Source organism: Erpetoichthys calabaricus, chromosome 4, assembly GCF_900747795.2.
Source record: "Erpetoichthys calabaricus chromosome 4, fErpCal1.3, whole genome shotgun sequence".
NCBI classification, from domain to species: Eukaryota; Metazoa; Chordata; class Cladistia; order Polypteriformes; family Polypteridae; genus Erpetoichthys; species Erpetoichthys calabaricus.
The window spans coordinates 40,339,553-40,356,836 of NC_041397.2; the positions used below are offsets into that span (position 1 = coordinate 40,339,553).

The window sequence follows — 17,284 nt, forward strand, 5'->3', positions numbered from 1 at the left end:
TGCAACTTGTAAAAACTGTCCCTAAATCTATTGATGTGAGTGCCAGTGGCCCTGAAAAGTTTGTCAGAAGGCAGGAGTGAGGAAAGTGAATGCCAGGATGACTGAGAATTTTAATTTTACAGTTTGGCTTATAACTTGGTCGTGATCAGACAGAAATCATCACAAACAGAACTCCACAGTAATAGAAGTTTAAAGATTTAGTCACCAATTACAAAACAGCAAATTGAAGATTATTTATGTCATATTAATAGATTTAATATTCTATAAAAGGATCATCAGAAGCACTTGATCACCATGGCTGATATATTATTATTTACGGTGATTTGTAAAAGCTTATGATAAGGTACCACATGAAAGGCTAGTGATCAAAAATAAATGAACTAATAATTCAATGCCTATAGTGTAAAACTGGCTTAAACACAGAAAGCAAACAGTTTTGGCGAGAGGAACTTTTTCCAATTTATGTAATGATAAAAGTAGGATAAATTCTAGGAATGCTTGCTGCTGGTCAGGTTTGGAGACAATACTGAAAAGGAAGGATTAAAAAAGACCCTCAAATCAACTTACATAAGTTCAGTACAAACTATAATGGGTCTATATTTTCATTTTTTTTCAAGTGTTTCTCTTCAACTATATATATATATATCTTCTTTTGGCTGCTCCCGTTAGAGGTTGCCACAGCAGATAATCTTTTTCCACATCCTCCTGTCCTCTTCATCTTGCTCTGTTACAACCATCACCTGCATGTCCTCTCTCACCACATCCATAAACCTTCTCTTAGGCCTTCCTCTTTTTCACTTGATTGTCAGCTCTATCCTTAACATCCTTCTCCCAATATACCCAGCATCTCTCCTCTCCACATGTCTAAACCAACGCAATCTCGCCTCTCAGAATTTGTCTCCCAACCGTCCAACTTGAGCTGACCCTCTAATGTCCTCATTTCTAATCCTGTCCATCCTCGTCACACCCAGTGCAAATCTTAGCATCTTTAACTCTGCTACCTCCAGCTCTGTCTCCCGCTTTCTGGTCAGTGCCACCGTCTCTAACCCATATAACATAGCTGGTCTCACTACCGTCTTGTAGACCTTCCCTTTCACTCTTGCTGATACCCGTCTGTCACAAATTACTCCTGACACTCTTCTCCACCCATTCCACCCTGCCTGCACTCTCTTTCACAATCCCCATTACTCTGTACTGTTGATCCCAAGGATTTAAACTCATCCACCTTCGCCAACTCTACTCTTTGCATCCTCACCATTCCACTGACCTCCCTCTCATTTACACACATGTATTCTGTCTTGTTCCTACTTACCTTCATTCCTCTCCTCTCTACAGCATATCTCCACCTCTCCAGGGTCTCCTCAATCTGCTCCCTACTATCGCTACAGATCACAATGTCATCAGCAAACATCATAGTCCACGGGGACTCCTGTCTAATCTCGTCTGTCAACCTGTCCATCACCATTGCAAATAATAAAGGTCTCAGAGCCGATCCCTGATGTAATACCACTTCCACCTTGAATGCATCTGTTACTCCTACCGCAGACCTCACCACAGTCACACTTCCCTCGTACATATCCTGTACAACTCTTATGTACTTCTCTGCCACTCCCGACTTTCTCATACAATACCACAGTTCCTCTCGAGGCACCCTGTCATATGCTTTCTCCAGGTCCACAAAGACACAATGCAACTCCTTCTGGCCTTCTCTAAACTTCTCCATCAACATCCTAAGAGCAAACATTGCATCTGTGGTGCTCTTTCTTGGCATGAAACCATACTGCTGCTCACTAATCATCACCTCCCTTCTTAACCTAGCTTCCACTATTCTTTCCCATAACTTCATGCTGTGGCTCATCAAGTTTATCCCCCTGTAGTTACTGCAGTCCTGCACATCACCCTTATTCTTAAATATCGGCACCAGTACACTTCTTCTTCACTCCTCACGCATCCTCTCACTTTCCAAGATTCCATTAAATATTCTAGTTAAAAACTTCACTGCCATCTCTCCTAAACACCTCCATGCTTCCACAGGTATGTCATCTGGACCAATGGCCTTTCCATTTTTCATCCTCTTCATAGCTGTCCTTACTTCCTCCTTGCTAATCCATTGCACTTCCTGATTCACTATCTCCACATCATCCAACCTCTTCTCTCTCTCATTCTCTTCATTCATCAGCCTCTCAAAGTACTCTTTCCATCTGCTCAACACACTCTCCTCGCTTTATCCTTTATCACCCTAATCTGCTGCACATCTTTCCCAACTCGGTCCCTCTGTCTAGCCAATTGATACAGGCCCTTTTCTCCCTCTTTAGTGTCCAGCCTCTCATACAACTCATTATACTCATTTTCTTTAGCCTTCACCACCTCTCTTCACCTTGTGCTTTATCTCCTTGTACTCTTGTCTAATTTCTGCATCTTTCTGACTATATCACTTCTTCTTCACCATCCTCTTCCTCTTTATACTCTCCTGTATTTCCTCATTCCAACACCAGGTTTCCTTTTCCGCCTTTCTCTTTCCAGATGTCACGCCAAACACCCTTATTGCTGTCACCCTTACTACATTTGCTGTACTGTAGTTTCCCAACTGTTTGGTAACTCTTCACTGCCACCCAGTGCCTTTCTCACCTTCTCCCTAAACTCAACCTTGCAGTCTTCCTCTTTCAACTTCTACCATTTGATCCTTGGCTCTGCTGTCAGTCTCTTCATCTTCTTGATCTCCAACGTCATCCTATAGACCACCATCCTATGCTGCTTAACTACACTTTCCCCTACCACCACTTTGCAGTCTACAATCTCCTTCAGATTGACTCTTCTGCATTGGATGTAATCTACCTGTGTGCATCTTCCTCCACTCTTGTACGTAACCCTATGTTCCTCCCTCTTCTTTAAAATATGTATTCACCACAGTCATGTCCATCCTGTTGGCAAAATCCACTATCATCTGACCTTCTACGTTCCTCTCCTTGACACCATACTTACCCATCACCTACGTGTCTCCTCTGTTCCCTTCACCAACATCTCCATTGAAATCCGCTCCAAACACCACTTTCTGTCCCTTGGGTACACTGTCCATCACTTCATCCAACTCACTCTAAAAATCTTCTTTCTCTTCCATCACATACCCAACTTGTGGGGCATATGCACTAACAACATTCATCATCACACCTCCAATTTCCAGCTTCATAATCATTACTCTGTCTGACACTCTTTTCACCTCCAAAACACTCTTGACGTACTGTTCCTTCAGAATAACTCCTACCCCATTCTCCTCCTATCCACACCATGATAGAACAATTTGAATTTACCTCAGATCCACCTGGCCTTACTCCCCTTCCATTTAGTCTCTTGCACGCACAATATATCAACCTTCCTTCTCTCCATCATATCTGCTAACTCTCTCCCTTTACCAGTTATACTGCCAACATTCAAAGTTCCTACCCTCAGTTCCACTCTCTTTACTTTCCTCCTCTCCTCCTGCCTCTGGACACGTCTCCCCCCTCTTCTTCTCCTTCTTCGGCCAACAGTAGCCCAGTTTCGCATATTGATTTGGCAAAATTTTACACCGGATGGCCCTTCCTGATGTAACCCTCCTCATTTATCCGGGCTTGGGACCAGCAGAAAGAAACACACTGGTTTGTGCATCCCCTGTGGCTGGGGATATACACACACACATATATGCACTGCTGAAAAAAATTAAACACTTTTTAATGAGATTATAGCATCATGTCAATGAAACTTCTAGAATATTGATCTGGTCAGTTAAGTAGCAGAGGGGGTTGTTAATCAGTTTCAGCTGCTTTGGTGTTAATGAAATTAAAAACAGGTGCACTAGAGGGGCAACAATGAGACGACCCCCAAAACAGTAATGGTTTAATAGGTGGAGGCCACTGACATTTTTCCCTCCTCATTATTTTCTGACTGTTTTTTCACTAGTTTTGCATTTGGCTACGGTCAGCGTCACTACTGGTAGCATGAGGCGATACCTGGATCCTACAGAGGTTACACAGGTAGTCCAACTTCTCCAGAATGGCACATCAATACATGCCATTGCCAAAAGGTTTGCTGTGTCTCCCAGCACAGTCTCAAAAGCATGGAGGAGATTCCAGGAGACAGGCAGTTACTCTAGGAGAGCTGGACAGGGCCGTAGAAGGTCCCTAACCCATCAGCAGAAATGGTATCTGCTCCTTTGGGCAAAGAGGAACAGGATGAGCACTACAAAATGACCTCCAGCAGGCCACTGGTGTGAATGTCTCTGACCAGACTTCATGAGGGTGGCCTGAGGGCCCCATGTCCTCTATTGGGCCCTGTTCTCACTGCCTGGCACTGTGGAGTTCAATTGGCATTTGCCATAGAATATCAGAATTGGCAGGTCCACCACTGAAACCCTGTGCTTTTCACAGATGAGAGCAGGTTCACCTTGAGCACATGTGACAGATGTGAAAGGGTCTGGAGAAGCTGTGGAGAACGTTATGCTGCCTGTAACACCATTCAGCATGACCAGTTTGGTGGTGGGTCAGTGATGGTCTGGGGAGGCATATCCATGGAGGAATACACAGACCTCAACATCAACACGCTAAACAACAGCACCTTGACTGCCATTAGGTATCAGGATGAAATCCTTGGACCCATTGTCAGACCCTATGCTGGTGCAGTGGGTCCTGGGTTCCTCCTGATGCACGACCATGCCCGAGGGTATGCAGGCAGTTCCTGGAGGATGAAAGAATTGATACCATTGACTGGCCCCTACGCTCGCCTGACCTAATCCATTAGAACACCTCTAGGACATTATGTTTCAGTCCATCTGACGCCGCCAAGTTGCACCTCAGACTGTCCAGGAGCTCAGTGATGCCATAGTCCAGATCTGGGAGGAGACCCCCAAGGACATCATCCATCATCCCATTAGGAGCATACCCCTGAACCGATGTTGTCAGGCATGCATACAAACACTTGGGGGCCTTTCAAACTACTGAGTACGATGTTGAGAAGCTGCAATGAAATTTGGGCAAAATGGACTAGCCTGCTACATCATTTTTTCACTTTGATTTTCGAGGTGTCTTTGACTTCGGCGCCATGTAGATTGATAATTTTCATTTCCATCAAATGATGTGGCATCCTTTCATTCCTAACATTACCCAGTCCATATCAATACAGATATCCAGCATGATTTATTTTCCCTTTTATATTTGATATATATAAATCCTGGGATGAAACAAGACTTTTTTCAAGTCCCTGCAAGACGAGACTTTGGCCATGAGATTTTTTCGTCTCACCCTCCTGTCAACTATATTCAACCATGCACACGGTACTCTCACCTCTCATTCGTGTGCATGCTTTTGACAGACACGGTTCCTGCTCTCTTAGCTCTTATAAATTTGAACGTTTTCCTCACTTTAAGTTCCCAATTAAAGAGGATGTATTATTTCCAAATCTTATTGAAGAATTTCATCATGAAGGGTTATCAACAGAAAAAACGAGTACATGGGCAATCCTAGCATCCATCCATTATCCAACCCGCTATATCCTAACTACAGGGTCACTGGGGTCTGCTGGAGCCAATCTCAGCCAACACAGGGTGCAAGACAGGAAACAAACCCCAGGCAGGGTGCCAGCCCACCGCAGGCAATCATAGCACCAAGAAACAATGAAGTCAAACGAATTAATGCCAAAAATGACGATCAGTTACACAGCAAATTGGTTCGATGCATATCAATAGACCAGCGTTTCACAGCCTTTAAGTATTTGCGACCCGAGTTTTCATAACAGTTTTAATCGTGCCCCCCTAACGTTTTTTGAAGCCCTAATAAAATTTATTCCTATATTTTTTGCTGCCGATACACAGCTACAAGTTTAAAATTTTCCTACAAATAGCAAAATTACACCACATATGGCAACATTCGCGCCCCCTTTTTTGTTACTTCCCCACAGTTTGAGAACCGCTGCAATAGACTATGCTGAAACAGTTGGTGGTGATTGCGCGGAAGATGAAAACATCAACTTACAATATCCCGAAGAATATCTACAACCGTTAACACCGTCCGGTCTTCCACTGCATGAATTACTGTAGAAAGAAGGATGTATCCAAGAAAAATAATGTAGTACATCTTCCGCGGATAACATTAGACAACAAAGGAGATCTTGATATGCCATACGTATTAAAACGTTAACAGTTTCCCGTTAGAACAGCTTTTGCAAAGACAATTAACAAATTTCAGAGCCAAACATTCGAAAAAGTCATTTTATTTAATGGAAAGAAAGAAACAAAATTCAATCATGGGCAGTCATACGTTGCATTGTCACAATGAAAGTCCAAACACAGAATCAATGCGATATTGATGAAAATGTAATTTATATGGATGGTGCTTTAAAGTCCGTCCCCACTGTGGAGGAAGCAATTGATCTTCTTAAGTGAACGCAGGAAATGTTAGCAGCTTCGAATCTTAGGCTCCAGAAAGTGGCCTCTAACAAAGCTGAGGTGATGGATGCGTTCTTAATGGAAGATCGAGCCAAGGATCTACAAAATCTTGACTTGTTTGTGGATGACCTACTGTATGTGATCAGTGAAGTCTTAGTGTGAGGTGGAAGATTATGTCAGACATTTTTACATTTTACGCAGCTGAAATTGAGACCATAAACTCGTAGAGGAGTACTCTCAACGGTCAATAGTCATTTTGACCCACTGGGTTTCCTGGCACAAGTGACTGTCCGGGGATGCTAACTTCTCAGAGAACTCTCGAGACATAGAAGTGATTGGGACACCAACCTTCCAGAGAGCATGCATGAACAATGGGTGCAATGGCAGAGTTCACTGCAGTGCCCCAGAGACATTCAAATACCCTGTATATATTTTGCTATTCCTTCTTCAAATGTCCTGCACATTGAGCTGCGCATTTTTTCAGATGCCTCTGTTAACGGTATTGCTGCTGTGGCTTATCTCAAAGTCCTAAGCCATGACAAGCAAACAGATGTGGGCTTTGTCCTCGGGAAAGCAAGACTTGCCCCCCAACCTCAGCTTACAGTGCCCAGGTTGGAACTATGTGCTGCAGTGCTAGCTGGGGATATTGCGGAAGTCATCAGTGAGAAAATAGATGTCCAGCTAAACTCCATGTTTTCATACAGACAGTAAGGTGCTTTTGGGTTATATTCACAATCAATCCAGATGTTTCAGTGTCTATGTAAATAATTGGGTGCAACGAGTCTGGCAGTCTTGTAAACCTGAACAGTGGCATTATGTGCCAACAGATCAAAATCCTGCTGACCATGGTTCACACTCCATTTCAGCCTCCAAGCTCTCCAGTTCAACAAGGATTACTGGACCTCCCTTCCTTTGCCTTCCACTAAAGAAAATGCCAGAAGTACAAAATAAATTTGAGCTCATCAACCCAGAAAGCGATGTAGATATCCGGCCTGAAGTGAACTCAATGTCCACTCACGCCTCTGAGAGTCACTTAAGCTCAAAACGGTGGGAACGTTTCTCTAGATGGACATCTCTAATCAAGGCTGTGGCTCGTCTCTGCCACATTGCTGACTGCTTTGGAAATCAAAAACAAGCAGAAGGCTGTCATGACTGGCATATTTGTAAGAAACGCATCTCAGATGGATCATTAGTAAAGGCTGAAAACTTAATCATCAGAAGTGTGCAGCATGAGGTTTAGTTAAAGAACTCGGAAGCATTAGGGCAAAATCGGACCTTCCCTCACAAAGCTCCCTCATCAATCTGAATCCTATCATTGATAGCAGTTGGTGGGCACATAAATCAGTCTGGACTCAAATCAAAAGAAACTAACCCATTCATCATCCCTGGTAGCCACCATGTTGCAACTCTTCTTGCGAGGCATCACCACCAAAAGGTACAACACCAGGGAAGACACTTCACTGAGGATGCTGTGAGAGCAAGCGGCCTATGGCTAGTTGGTGCCAAACGGTGCATAGGTAAAATACTTAATCAGTGTGTGTGACTTGCAGAAAGCTCAGAGGGAAAGTATATGAACAGCAAATGTTTGATCTGCCAGCTGAAATGCTCCAAATGGATCCTCCATTCTCATATGTGTGTGTAGTTTTGCTCAGTCCATGGGAAGTATCTACAAGGAGCACAAGAGGAGGTCATGCAAACCGTAAAAGGAGGGCAGTACTCTTCACTTGTCTGTGTACTTGAGCAGTCCACATAAAAGTTGTTGAAGAAATGAGCTCTTCCAGCTTCATTAATGCATTAAGGTGTTTCTTTGCACTATCTGGTCCAGCAAAACAGCTGATCTCTGTGGCACCAATTTTGTGGGTGACTGCAGAGAATTAAGAATGGAAGTTACAAAGCAAGAGAAGGTGCAGGAGTACCTACAAGATCAAGGATGCACTTGGGTTTTTAACCCACTTCATTCATCGCATATGGGTGGAGTGTGGGAACGCATGATCAGAGTGGTACGATGCATGTTAGGCTCCATGCAACTTACTCATGAAGTGTTAACTATGCCAATGGCAGAGGTCACAGCCATAATTAATATACGTCCCCTGGTACCTGTTTTAACTGATGCTGAAAATCCTATTGTCCTAACACCTTCCATGCTGCTCACCCAGAAAACAGGCACACCTTTTCTGTCTCAGAGTAACTTTGGCACAGGTGAGATGTTGAGACACCAAACGGAAGTGTGTCCAATACCTCGCTGCGGAATTCTGGAGCAGGTGGAGAACGGAGTATCTCAGCACTCTGCAGACATGACAGAAATGGCAAAATAAAGGACCTGACATCAAAGAAGGTGATGTTGTACTGCTGAAGGAGAAGCAAGTCAGGAGGAATGAATGGCCAATGGGAATAACAATGAAGGCTGTGCCCTGCAAAGATAAATTAATAAGAAAGGTTGAGATAAAGATGGTTCAGCAAGGAGCAACAAAAATCCTTTACAGGCCCATTTCAGAACTGGTTTTTCTTTTATCACCAGATTAAAGTATTTGGTTTCAGTCTGTCGTGGTATCTTAAAGATACCGGGCGGGGAGTGTTCTGGCACTGCCAGTTAAGTTCTAATTGTTTAGCAAGCTTTTGTAACCCTAACATAAAAATCCTAATGCTGCTGGAAGCCGATGTGACAGAAGTAGAAAGTGAGTGCAGCAGCAGTAAGCATGGTGTTTATTATCTCAGTGTTTGTTCTCTCAAACAATCCTTCGCCATCCTGCTAAGTTAGCTCTTGTGAAGGCATTCCCAATAAGTTAACTCTTTTTTCTAGTGTTACAGCTTTTATTTAAGTAACTTTGGTTAGGGCAGTGGTTCCCAAACTTTTTTGTTCTCAGCGCCCTTGCTGAATCCAAGTCTTGCCAAGGCGTACAACCTCGAAGCCCGTCAAATTCTAATTTGCGAAATAGCCAATTTTTCTTTTTAATTAAAGGGTTAAGTAAAAATAAATAAAACGTATTTAAGATCACCGTGTAAGATGCTAGCAATTCATTACTTGGTATTGATGCCTGCTTATAAAAACTACCTTTTTATTCATTCAACTCTTAACTTTCTGGTAAAGTAGTCACGAGATTTACTAACTATGCTGGGAGGACTGGTTTCTAAATGCCCTTTCAACTTACTTGGTAGCATGCATTCTGGTGCCAAAACTTTCATACACAGTACAAACAGCGGCCTCTCTTCACCAATGACTTCTGTCACCGTAAAAACCAAAGACCAAATAACTGTCATCATATTTTTGATATTTGCGGTTCTTCACACTCTGGTTGACATTGCCACTGGTTGATGGTGGGCTCTCTTTATTTTCACTCTCACAACGCTGATTACTCTTTAGTAAAAAAAAGATCCATTTTTAAAAATACGTACGAGAAGAAATACTTTAAAAACTTCACTTGACTTAATCACAACAATGTAGAGTTGATACAGTCTCCGAAAAGTATTCAACACTAAGACCACGCAAAACCAACAGCTATTTATATACGAACACAAAGTACCAAGAAAGTTCAAAAAACTACTAAAACAATCGAGAAACTTTATTATTGTAGAGCGCCATCCAGTAACCATTTGTAGAGGCTTCCACAAACAGTTATTACTAAGTGAGTTACTGGTTTGCACCAGGTCCACCAGATGTCACATCCTATCATTGAATTGAAAATGGAAATAACCTTATGAAAATTTTGTAATATTTTGCGGCACCACTGTGTGTATATATATATATATATATATATATATATATATATATACACACATATACACACACATACACATACACATACACTACATATATATATATATGTTACATAGTTTACTGTCAAATAATGGAAAGAGTACGCAACACGTGTTTCGCCCTTATTTGGGCTCATCAGGCGTACACACTCACTGCAAAGAGTATGCGTAAATGAACCACACGGCGTGGAGCAGTGTAAAGAGGTTTCGCTTCTGAAGCTGATGTCCGAGGTTCGATCCCCGAGAGGGGTGCAGTGAGTGTGTATGCCTGATGAGCCCAAATAAGGGTGAAAAACGTGTTGCGTACTCTTTGCATTATTTGACAGTAAACTATGTAACATTCTATGATTTGCTTCTAACAACTGAGAGGGCTCCGTGGCGGATGTTTGCAGACTGGCAGACCAACCACATGCGTTACCTGGTAGGTAACCACCCATACAACCAGATCGAAATTCAGACTATGAACGCTGTGTATATATATATATATATATATATATATATATATATACACATATACACACACACACACACACATGCACATATATACATATATATATACACACATGCATACACACATTATATATATATATATATATATATATATATATATACACACATATATACTGTATGCACACATACATATATACTGTATATATACACATATTATAAACACACATACATGCACATATATATATATATATATATATACACATATACATACATATATACACACATATACGTATATACATATACACACATATACTGTACATATACATATTACACACATACATATACATATACATATTACACACATACATATACATACATATATACATACACATATATATACTGTGGCAGACGACCAGGAAGCTTGCCCCACCGGGACACCTGGATCAGGGAAGGACCGGGAAAGGGGCAATATCTTCTCTGGGCAGCCCCCCTGATTTCCACCAAGGACCACGGATACGGAGCTGGGAAGCTCAACCCTGTGGGGGTCTGTGGCCAAACCTAGGGGGTGCCTGGATGGTTCCTGAGCTCTGGAGGACAGCACTTCCACCACACCAGGAAGTGCTGCTGGAAGACCATCACCGAGCACCTGGAGCACATCCGGGGCTTGATAAAAGGGGCCGCCTCACTCCCTTCGAGGAGCCAGAGTCGGGAGGAGGAAGACGGAGCTTGCAAGAGAGGAGTGGAGGCGGCAGTAAAGAGACAAAGGACTGAGGAGTCGTGCGTGAGTTGCTGGAACCACTGTTGTAAATAGTGTAAAATAAACCAGGGCTTATGCCTCCTCCAGACCACGAGGAGGCGACCGCCCTGGTGGCTTTGGGGACTATGGGAACTCAGCTTGAAAGCTCAACCCTATAGGGGCCCGTGGTCACCGCCAGGGGGCACCCCAATGCCTGAGGATCCCTGGCCCTCAGCACTTCTGCCACACCCGGAAGTGCAGGGGGTAAGACGACCAGGGACACCTGGTGTGCTTCCGGGTGCGCAGCCGGTACTTCCGCCACACTGGGGAGTGCCGGTGGAAGTTAATCGGGATGCACCTGGAGCACGTCCGGGTGGGGATAAAAGGGACCACCTTCCTCCATTCGATGGCTGGAGTCGGGTGGAAGAAGGACGGAGCTCGGAGGAGTGGAGGCAGTGAAGAAAGGCATTGAGGAAAGAGGCCTGGACTTTGGGGTGATTGGTGCTGCAGCACTGGGTTGTGTGTGTCATATTTGTAAATAGTCCTGTAAATAAACGTGTGTTGGGTGATAAAATCATGTCTACCTGTCTGTGTCCGGGCTGTTTCCCACAACACATATACATATACACACACATATACACATATTATATATATATATATATATATATAATTTTTGTATTGGCAGCACTGTTAGGTTGTTTTGTCATAGAGTAAGTCTGAAGTGGGAACTGAACTGATAATCTTCACAGGCTTCAAACCACAGACTCCCCAACCATCCCACATTTGCACACTTTAACCTATGGTTAAAGCACATATGAAAGGATGGTGGAGACCAGGTGCATGTTTACAATATCATCATTCAGTGATGTCTAATAATAATAATAAATGATGAAAGGATCACTTTTAAATAAAGCCAAATAAGATCAAAAAAACAACAGGAATGGTTGAATTAGTACCATCACCAGGCAATAACACACTATACTAGGACAGTTTGGCCAAAGGCATGGTGATTGGCATGTTATTAGGCAAGGAAAAGAAGAAAAAGAGAACTATGAGTGAATGTTTTTCATTTTAAAGCACGGTCTGTAGGTTAATCATCCGAAGATTTTGGAAAAACTGTGCTATTACAACAGCTATTGTGGCCAATAGGATTATACGGTTTCTGCACATCTGTTTCTAGTTCCATGTTGCTGATTTTTTCTTGCATTGCTCCTTTCCTGTGTATTATAGTGACGTGTACAAGAGCAGGATGCAGGAGCTTCACTTAACTGTTAAGCAGAGTACAAGATTTAGATGTAGAGTTTTAACCTTAAATTCAGGTTCCTTCTTGGACAGCCTTTTGAGTTCTCTGCTGAGTCGAAAGGCACTTAGCATGGAATCCTCACTGGCAATAGAGAGATAGGCACGGCTGGCAATGCCTCTGTAGGTATTGATTCTGGACAGTGAGAACTTGAGCAAGTCATATTGGCGACCATTGCGGCACTCCAGGCATGAGCATGAGATCTTGTGAGGCCGGGGAATACTGTGGCCTTTCTTGGTCAGCATTTCCACAATCTGGTAAAGGTCTTTCTGACAGGCTAATGTGAGTGGAGTTACACCAGGGGCAAAATGAGAATTATCAATAGATTGGTCAAAGAAGGCCAGTGAAAATGAGCGGATGTCAACTTTGTTGTTGCCCTTCTCCTGATCCAGACGATCTAAAAGGCGCTTTACTACTCGAGGCTGGTTAGTGTCCACAGCCACCAGTAGGGCCTCATGGATTTGGCGGAAATCAAATTTGACACAACGCACCAGAAGGTCAAACATTTCTTCATTGCCCAAACGGATAGCAAGATTTAAAGCTTCACGCCACTGCCGATCTTCTGAGTCATCCAGCTGGCGCAAGATACCGTCGTTTGGCTGCAACAGCTTGGAGGCCTGGTCGGCATTCCCATCTTGAATTGCACCGATTAGAGTTGGCGGGAAGTGCATCTTTTTGTTCATAATCTCCCGCCATTGTGCTTGCTGTGGGGAAAAAAGGGAAAGTTTAGGGTTTTAAAAGTAATAATTTAAGTTACAGATCAATTGACTCCTTTAAAAGTTCAAATAAAAATGAAGCACCAAAGCTCCTGCTTAAATCATTCCCTGCAAAAGATTGTTGGAAAACAGATAGTGATAATAATAAGTTCAAAGTATGGAACCCCAAACAGAAGGGTTAGAAAACAGCTAATCCTCAACATGGACTTTATCTAATTGATGTAACATATGACAACACCTGCTTTGTTTATTATGGATTATTCTATATTAATATCAACCCTTCAGAACACTTCAGCTCCCCTAACCATCACATTGATTTTTGGGATTTTGAATTCTTCCACGAGCCAAATACTAGACCAGTGACTCACCGGTACATTCTTCTTTGGTAATTTATATGAAAATGACTGCATTGTTTCATACCGTGACATTTTCAAATCTCCAACAAGAAAGAGTACTTTTCACTATTAAAAGATAGAAAAACATGACTGTATGCCTTGACTGTGTCATTAACACATGTTCTAAATTGTATCGGCTTGTAGATTTTATACAGCATGTTTGAGTATATGACACATCTTTGACAATCTGACCAGCCCTGCAAAGGTTTGCCCAACCCTAATCCAATAGATGGCTAACACATTACAAGTATCCATTACTTTTTTGCACCTGCTTTCACTTATTAGTGTGAGGGAGGAAGCTAACCTGAATGAGACAGCAAATCATTACAGGAAACAGTGTTTGTATGTGTTAATTACTGTCACAAAACTTGTCTAATTTAGAGTTGCTAATTAATCCTACACACAAGTCTATGCAATGTCACAGGAAACCAGAGAGGTCCCAGGAAGTCAAACTGAACATGGGGAGCATACACAAATAATTAGTGAGTCGGTCAGATAACAAACCTAGCTAACTAAATTTAAGAGGCCACAGCTGGCCAATGTTGATGGAATATTGATACTTAAGTTTCTGCACTTAAACACAAGCCCAATGGACCTTCAAGAAATGATCTAAAGAACTCACTAAACCATTCAGTTGAAAACGGTGACAGTCAACAGACACAGCTACCAATCTGGAAATGAAACTCAAGCCCCTGGAGCTCTGAGACAACAGCAATAACTACAGTGCATAGGACAGGGAATAATTTCTTTCAGCCATAATCAAATTATAGTTTACAAACATGAGAAAGGAACTCTGATGTTATCTTGCCAATTAATGCCCATGGTGATTTAATGCAGATATTGTATTGTTATGAACAATAAAATATTTCTGTAAAGTGAATCGGTGATGCTAAATTTGTCCATAAGTGTGTGTTCACCCTATGATGTACTGGCTGCTCCCTGTCCAGGGATTGTTCCTGCCTTTGTGCGCGATGCTTGCTGGGATACGCTCTAGCTTCACTGTGACCCTGCTCAGGATAAGTGGGTCTGAAAGATGGATGAATAGTACAAGAATCTTTAAACAATTCAGCCAAAACTTAAAAATAAAAATAACTTTATCTTCTCAATTGCGATAAACACAAATACAATATCAACATTAACAGTTTACTTATGAGAAAATCCATTTCAGTTTCTGCAATGGTGGAAACAATATGCATTGTATTGAATGGGGGCTACACTGTGGTTAAGGGTGTCACAGCTTCAGAAACCCGTGTTAGTTTTCTAAGCTCAGACACCATTTGTGTGGAGTTGCACTGTATGTTCTGCTAGCTGTCCTCTAGTTTACTTCCTTAAGTTTATGTCCTTGAGGCAGCGCTTCTCAACCTTTAAGTATTTGTGACCCGAGTTTTCATAATAGTTTTAATTGCACCCCGAAACCCTAATAAAATTTATTCCTATATTTTTTGCTGCCGATACACCGCTACAAGTTTAACATTTTCCTACGAATAGTGAAATTACACCACATATGGCAACATTTGCGCCCACTTTTTTGTTACTGTGCGCGCCCCACAGTTTGAGAACCGCTGCCTTAAGGCATGCATGCTAGTTAATCAGCAACTTTAGATCTAACATAATTTAAATATGGCAGTGTATGAGTGGGTATGAACATGCCCTGTAAAAGACTGTCGCCACATCCAGGTTCTCTGTCAAGGAAAATATGGGATAGAAAAGATCAATCAATGGCACTTAATTGTTTTAAATGTGATATGTGTGTCATGTCACTTCAAATGAAGTGTAAAACCTACCAAAAGTCCCCAGTGGTAGAAAGAAAATGACATAATACCTATTGTATAAATAGTCATCCTAGAGAAGATCGTAATGTCATTTTCATGGCCAAACATTTTATTCATGTCATTTCTGGGGGTTTAAAAAACACCCCCCAATTTATGTAAGATAAAGAGTGTCATTTTCTTAAGAAGAATATAGTCATATGAAATATTTTTTTAGTTTATTCCCAAAGCAATACATTTATAAAAATTTGCTTTTAATTAACTACATGCCTTGCAATCATTGTGACTTTAGCTTTAGAGAGTGAAGGCTAACATCAAGGATTACAATTGAAAATGTGTGAATGAAAAACAGATCTTTTCTCTATTAAAACATATACACTACTGGTGTTAAGAAAATGATTTGAGTTTTTGCTGATTTAGCATAGCATTATTTAGCATTATTCAAGTTAATGAATAACTCTGAACTAAATATTTAAGAATCATCCACCCATATATCAATTTCCTGAACTCTCTTAGCTCTGTTTTTGGGTCAAAGGGAGGTGAAGCCTATCTCTGGAACATCAGGCACAAGGCAGGAACCAAGCTTCCACTGGAGGCTGCTCCATCACTTCTACACTCACTCACACCAGGCCGGTTTAGAGTTACAAATAATCCAATATACACATCTTTAGAATGCGGCAGAAAAAGTTACGCAAACCCATGTAAAAATATATTTCAAAACATACTTTAAAAAATAATGATCAGGCTTGTAAGATGCCATTCAGATTCACTCAGATTTGGCAGTATTTTCTGTGTAAAATTGAAATTCAGCTACTTAAAGCATTTGGCATATTAATATATCAGTAAAATACAGCAAAATGTTTTAACAGACTTGTAACAAAAAAACATACATAACAGTTTAATTAGTAAAATAGTTTAAACATTTCCCTGCATTTAAAACAAAGTTAATGAAACCGTATTTGATTTTTTTAAATTTAAAATAATTAATATTGAGTGTTAGTTTCAGCTTTATACACAATACAACAATAATGGTTTTAATAGTCAGAGAAACAGGAGTTGTTACAGGAGTTTTACACTAACAAGAAATAAAGTAAAAGATTTTCTTACAGTGAGATGCTCCATGATTCCTATTCAGACGAGTCAGAAAGTACAAAACAATTTTGTCTTTGTTCAGGTCTGTGAAAAATAAATTCACATTCTCATGGCTCTGCCATGATCCTTCAGTTAAACGCTGCTGATGCTCCTAAAAAAACGTATGCCTCAGACAGTAATCAAACATATGCACTGACACGCAAAAAAACCTGCTCTGTCTTTAATCTTTGTCTCTCAGATAGCTCGGAGTTCCTGTGCTTCGGAAGTAATTAAATATAAAGTACACACCTCTCTGCTACATCTCCAGAGCTGGGAATTCAAAAATAAATAAATAAAATAAAAAGTAACATCAAGAACTCGGAGGTGGCACACAGGAACCAACCAATTAACAAGTATCCTTTTCTATTTAGCTCGGAGACGGTTTTCGTATTTTAATCTTCTTCTTTCGGCTGCTCACGTTAGGGGTAACCACAGTGGATCATCTTCTTCCATATCTTTCTGTCCTCTGCATCTTGCTCTTTTACACCCATCACCTGCATGTCCTCTCTCACCACATCCATAAAGCTTCTCTTAGGCCTTCCTCTTCCCTGGCAGCTCTATCCTTAGCATCCTTCTCCCAATATACCCAGCATCTCTCCACTGCACATGTCCAAACCAA

The 17,284-nt window shown here is 41.5% G+C and overlaps 1 protein-coding gene across 1 annotated transcript in view; it reads right to left on the reverse strand.

Moving 5' to 3' along the window:
• LOC114651033 (short transient receptor potential channel 2-like) overlaps positions 1 to 16,817 on the reverse strand; it is a 30,758-nt gene extending 13,941 nt beyond the window's left edge. Inside the window, exons 1-2 of the mRNA XM_028800989.2 lie at positions 16,642 to 16,817; positions 12,663 to 13,358 (exon numbers count right to left, since the gene is read on the reverse strand). Of these exons, the coding sequence (XP_028656822.2) occupies positions 12,663 to 13,358; positions 16,642 to 16,656 (711 nt within the window). The 5' untranslated portion in view covers positions 16,657 to 16,817. The remainder of the gene's footprint in view (positions 1 to 12,662; positions 13,359 to 16,641) is intronic.
• Between the last annotated feature and the right edge of the window lie 467 nt (positions 16,818 to 17,284).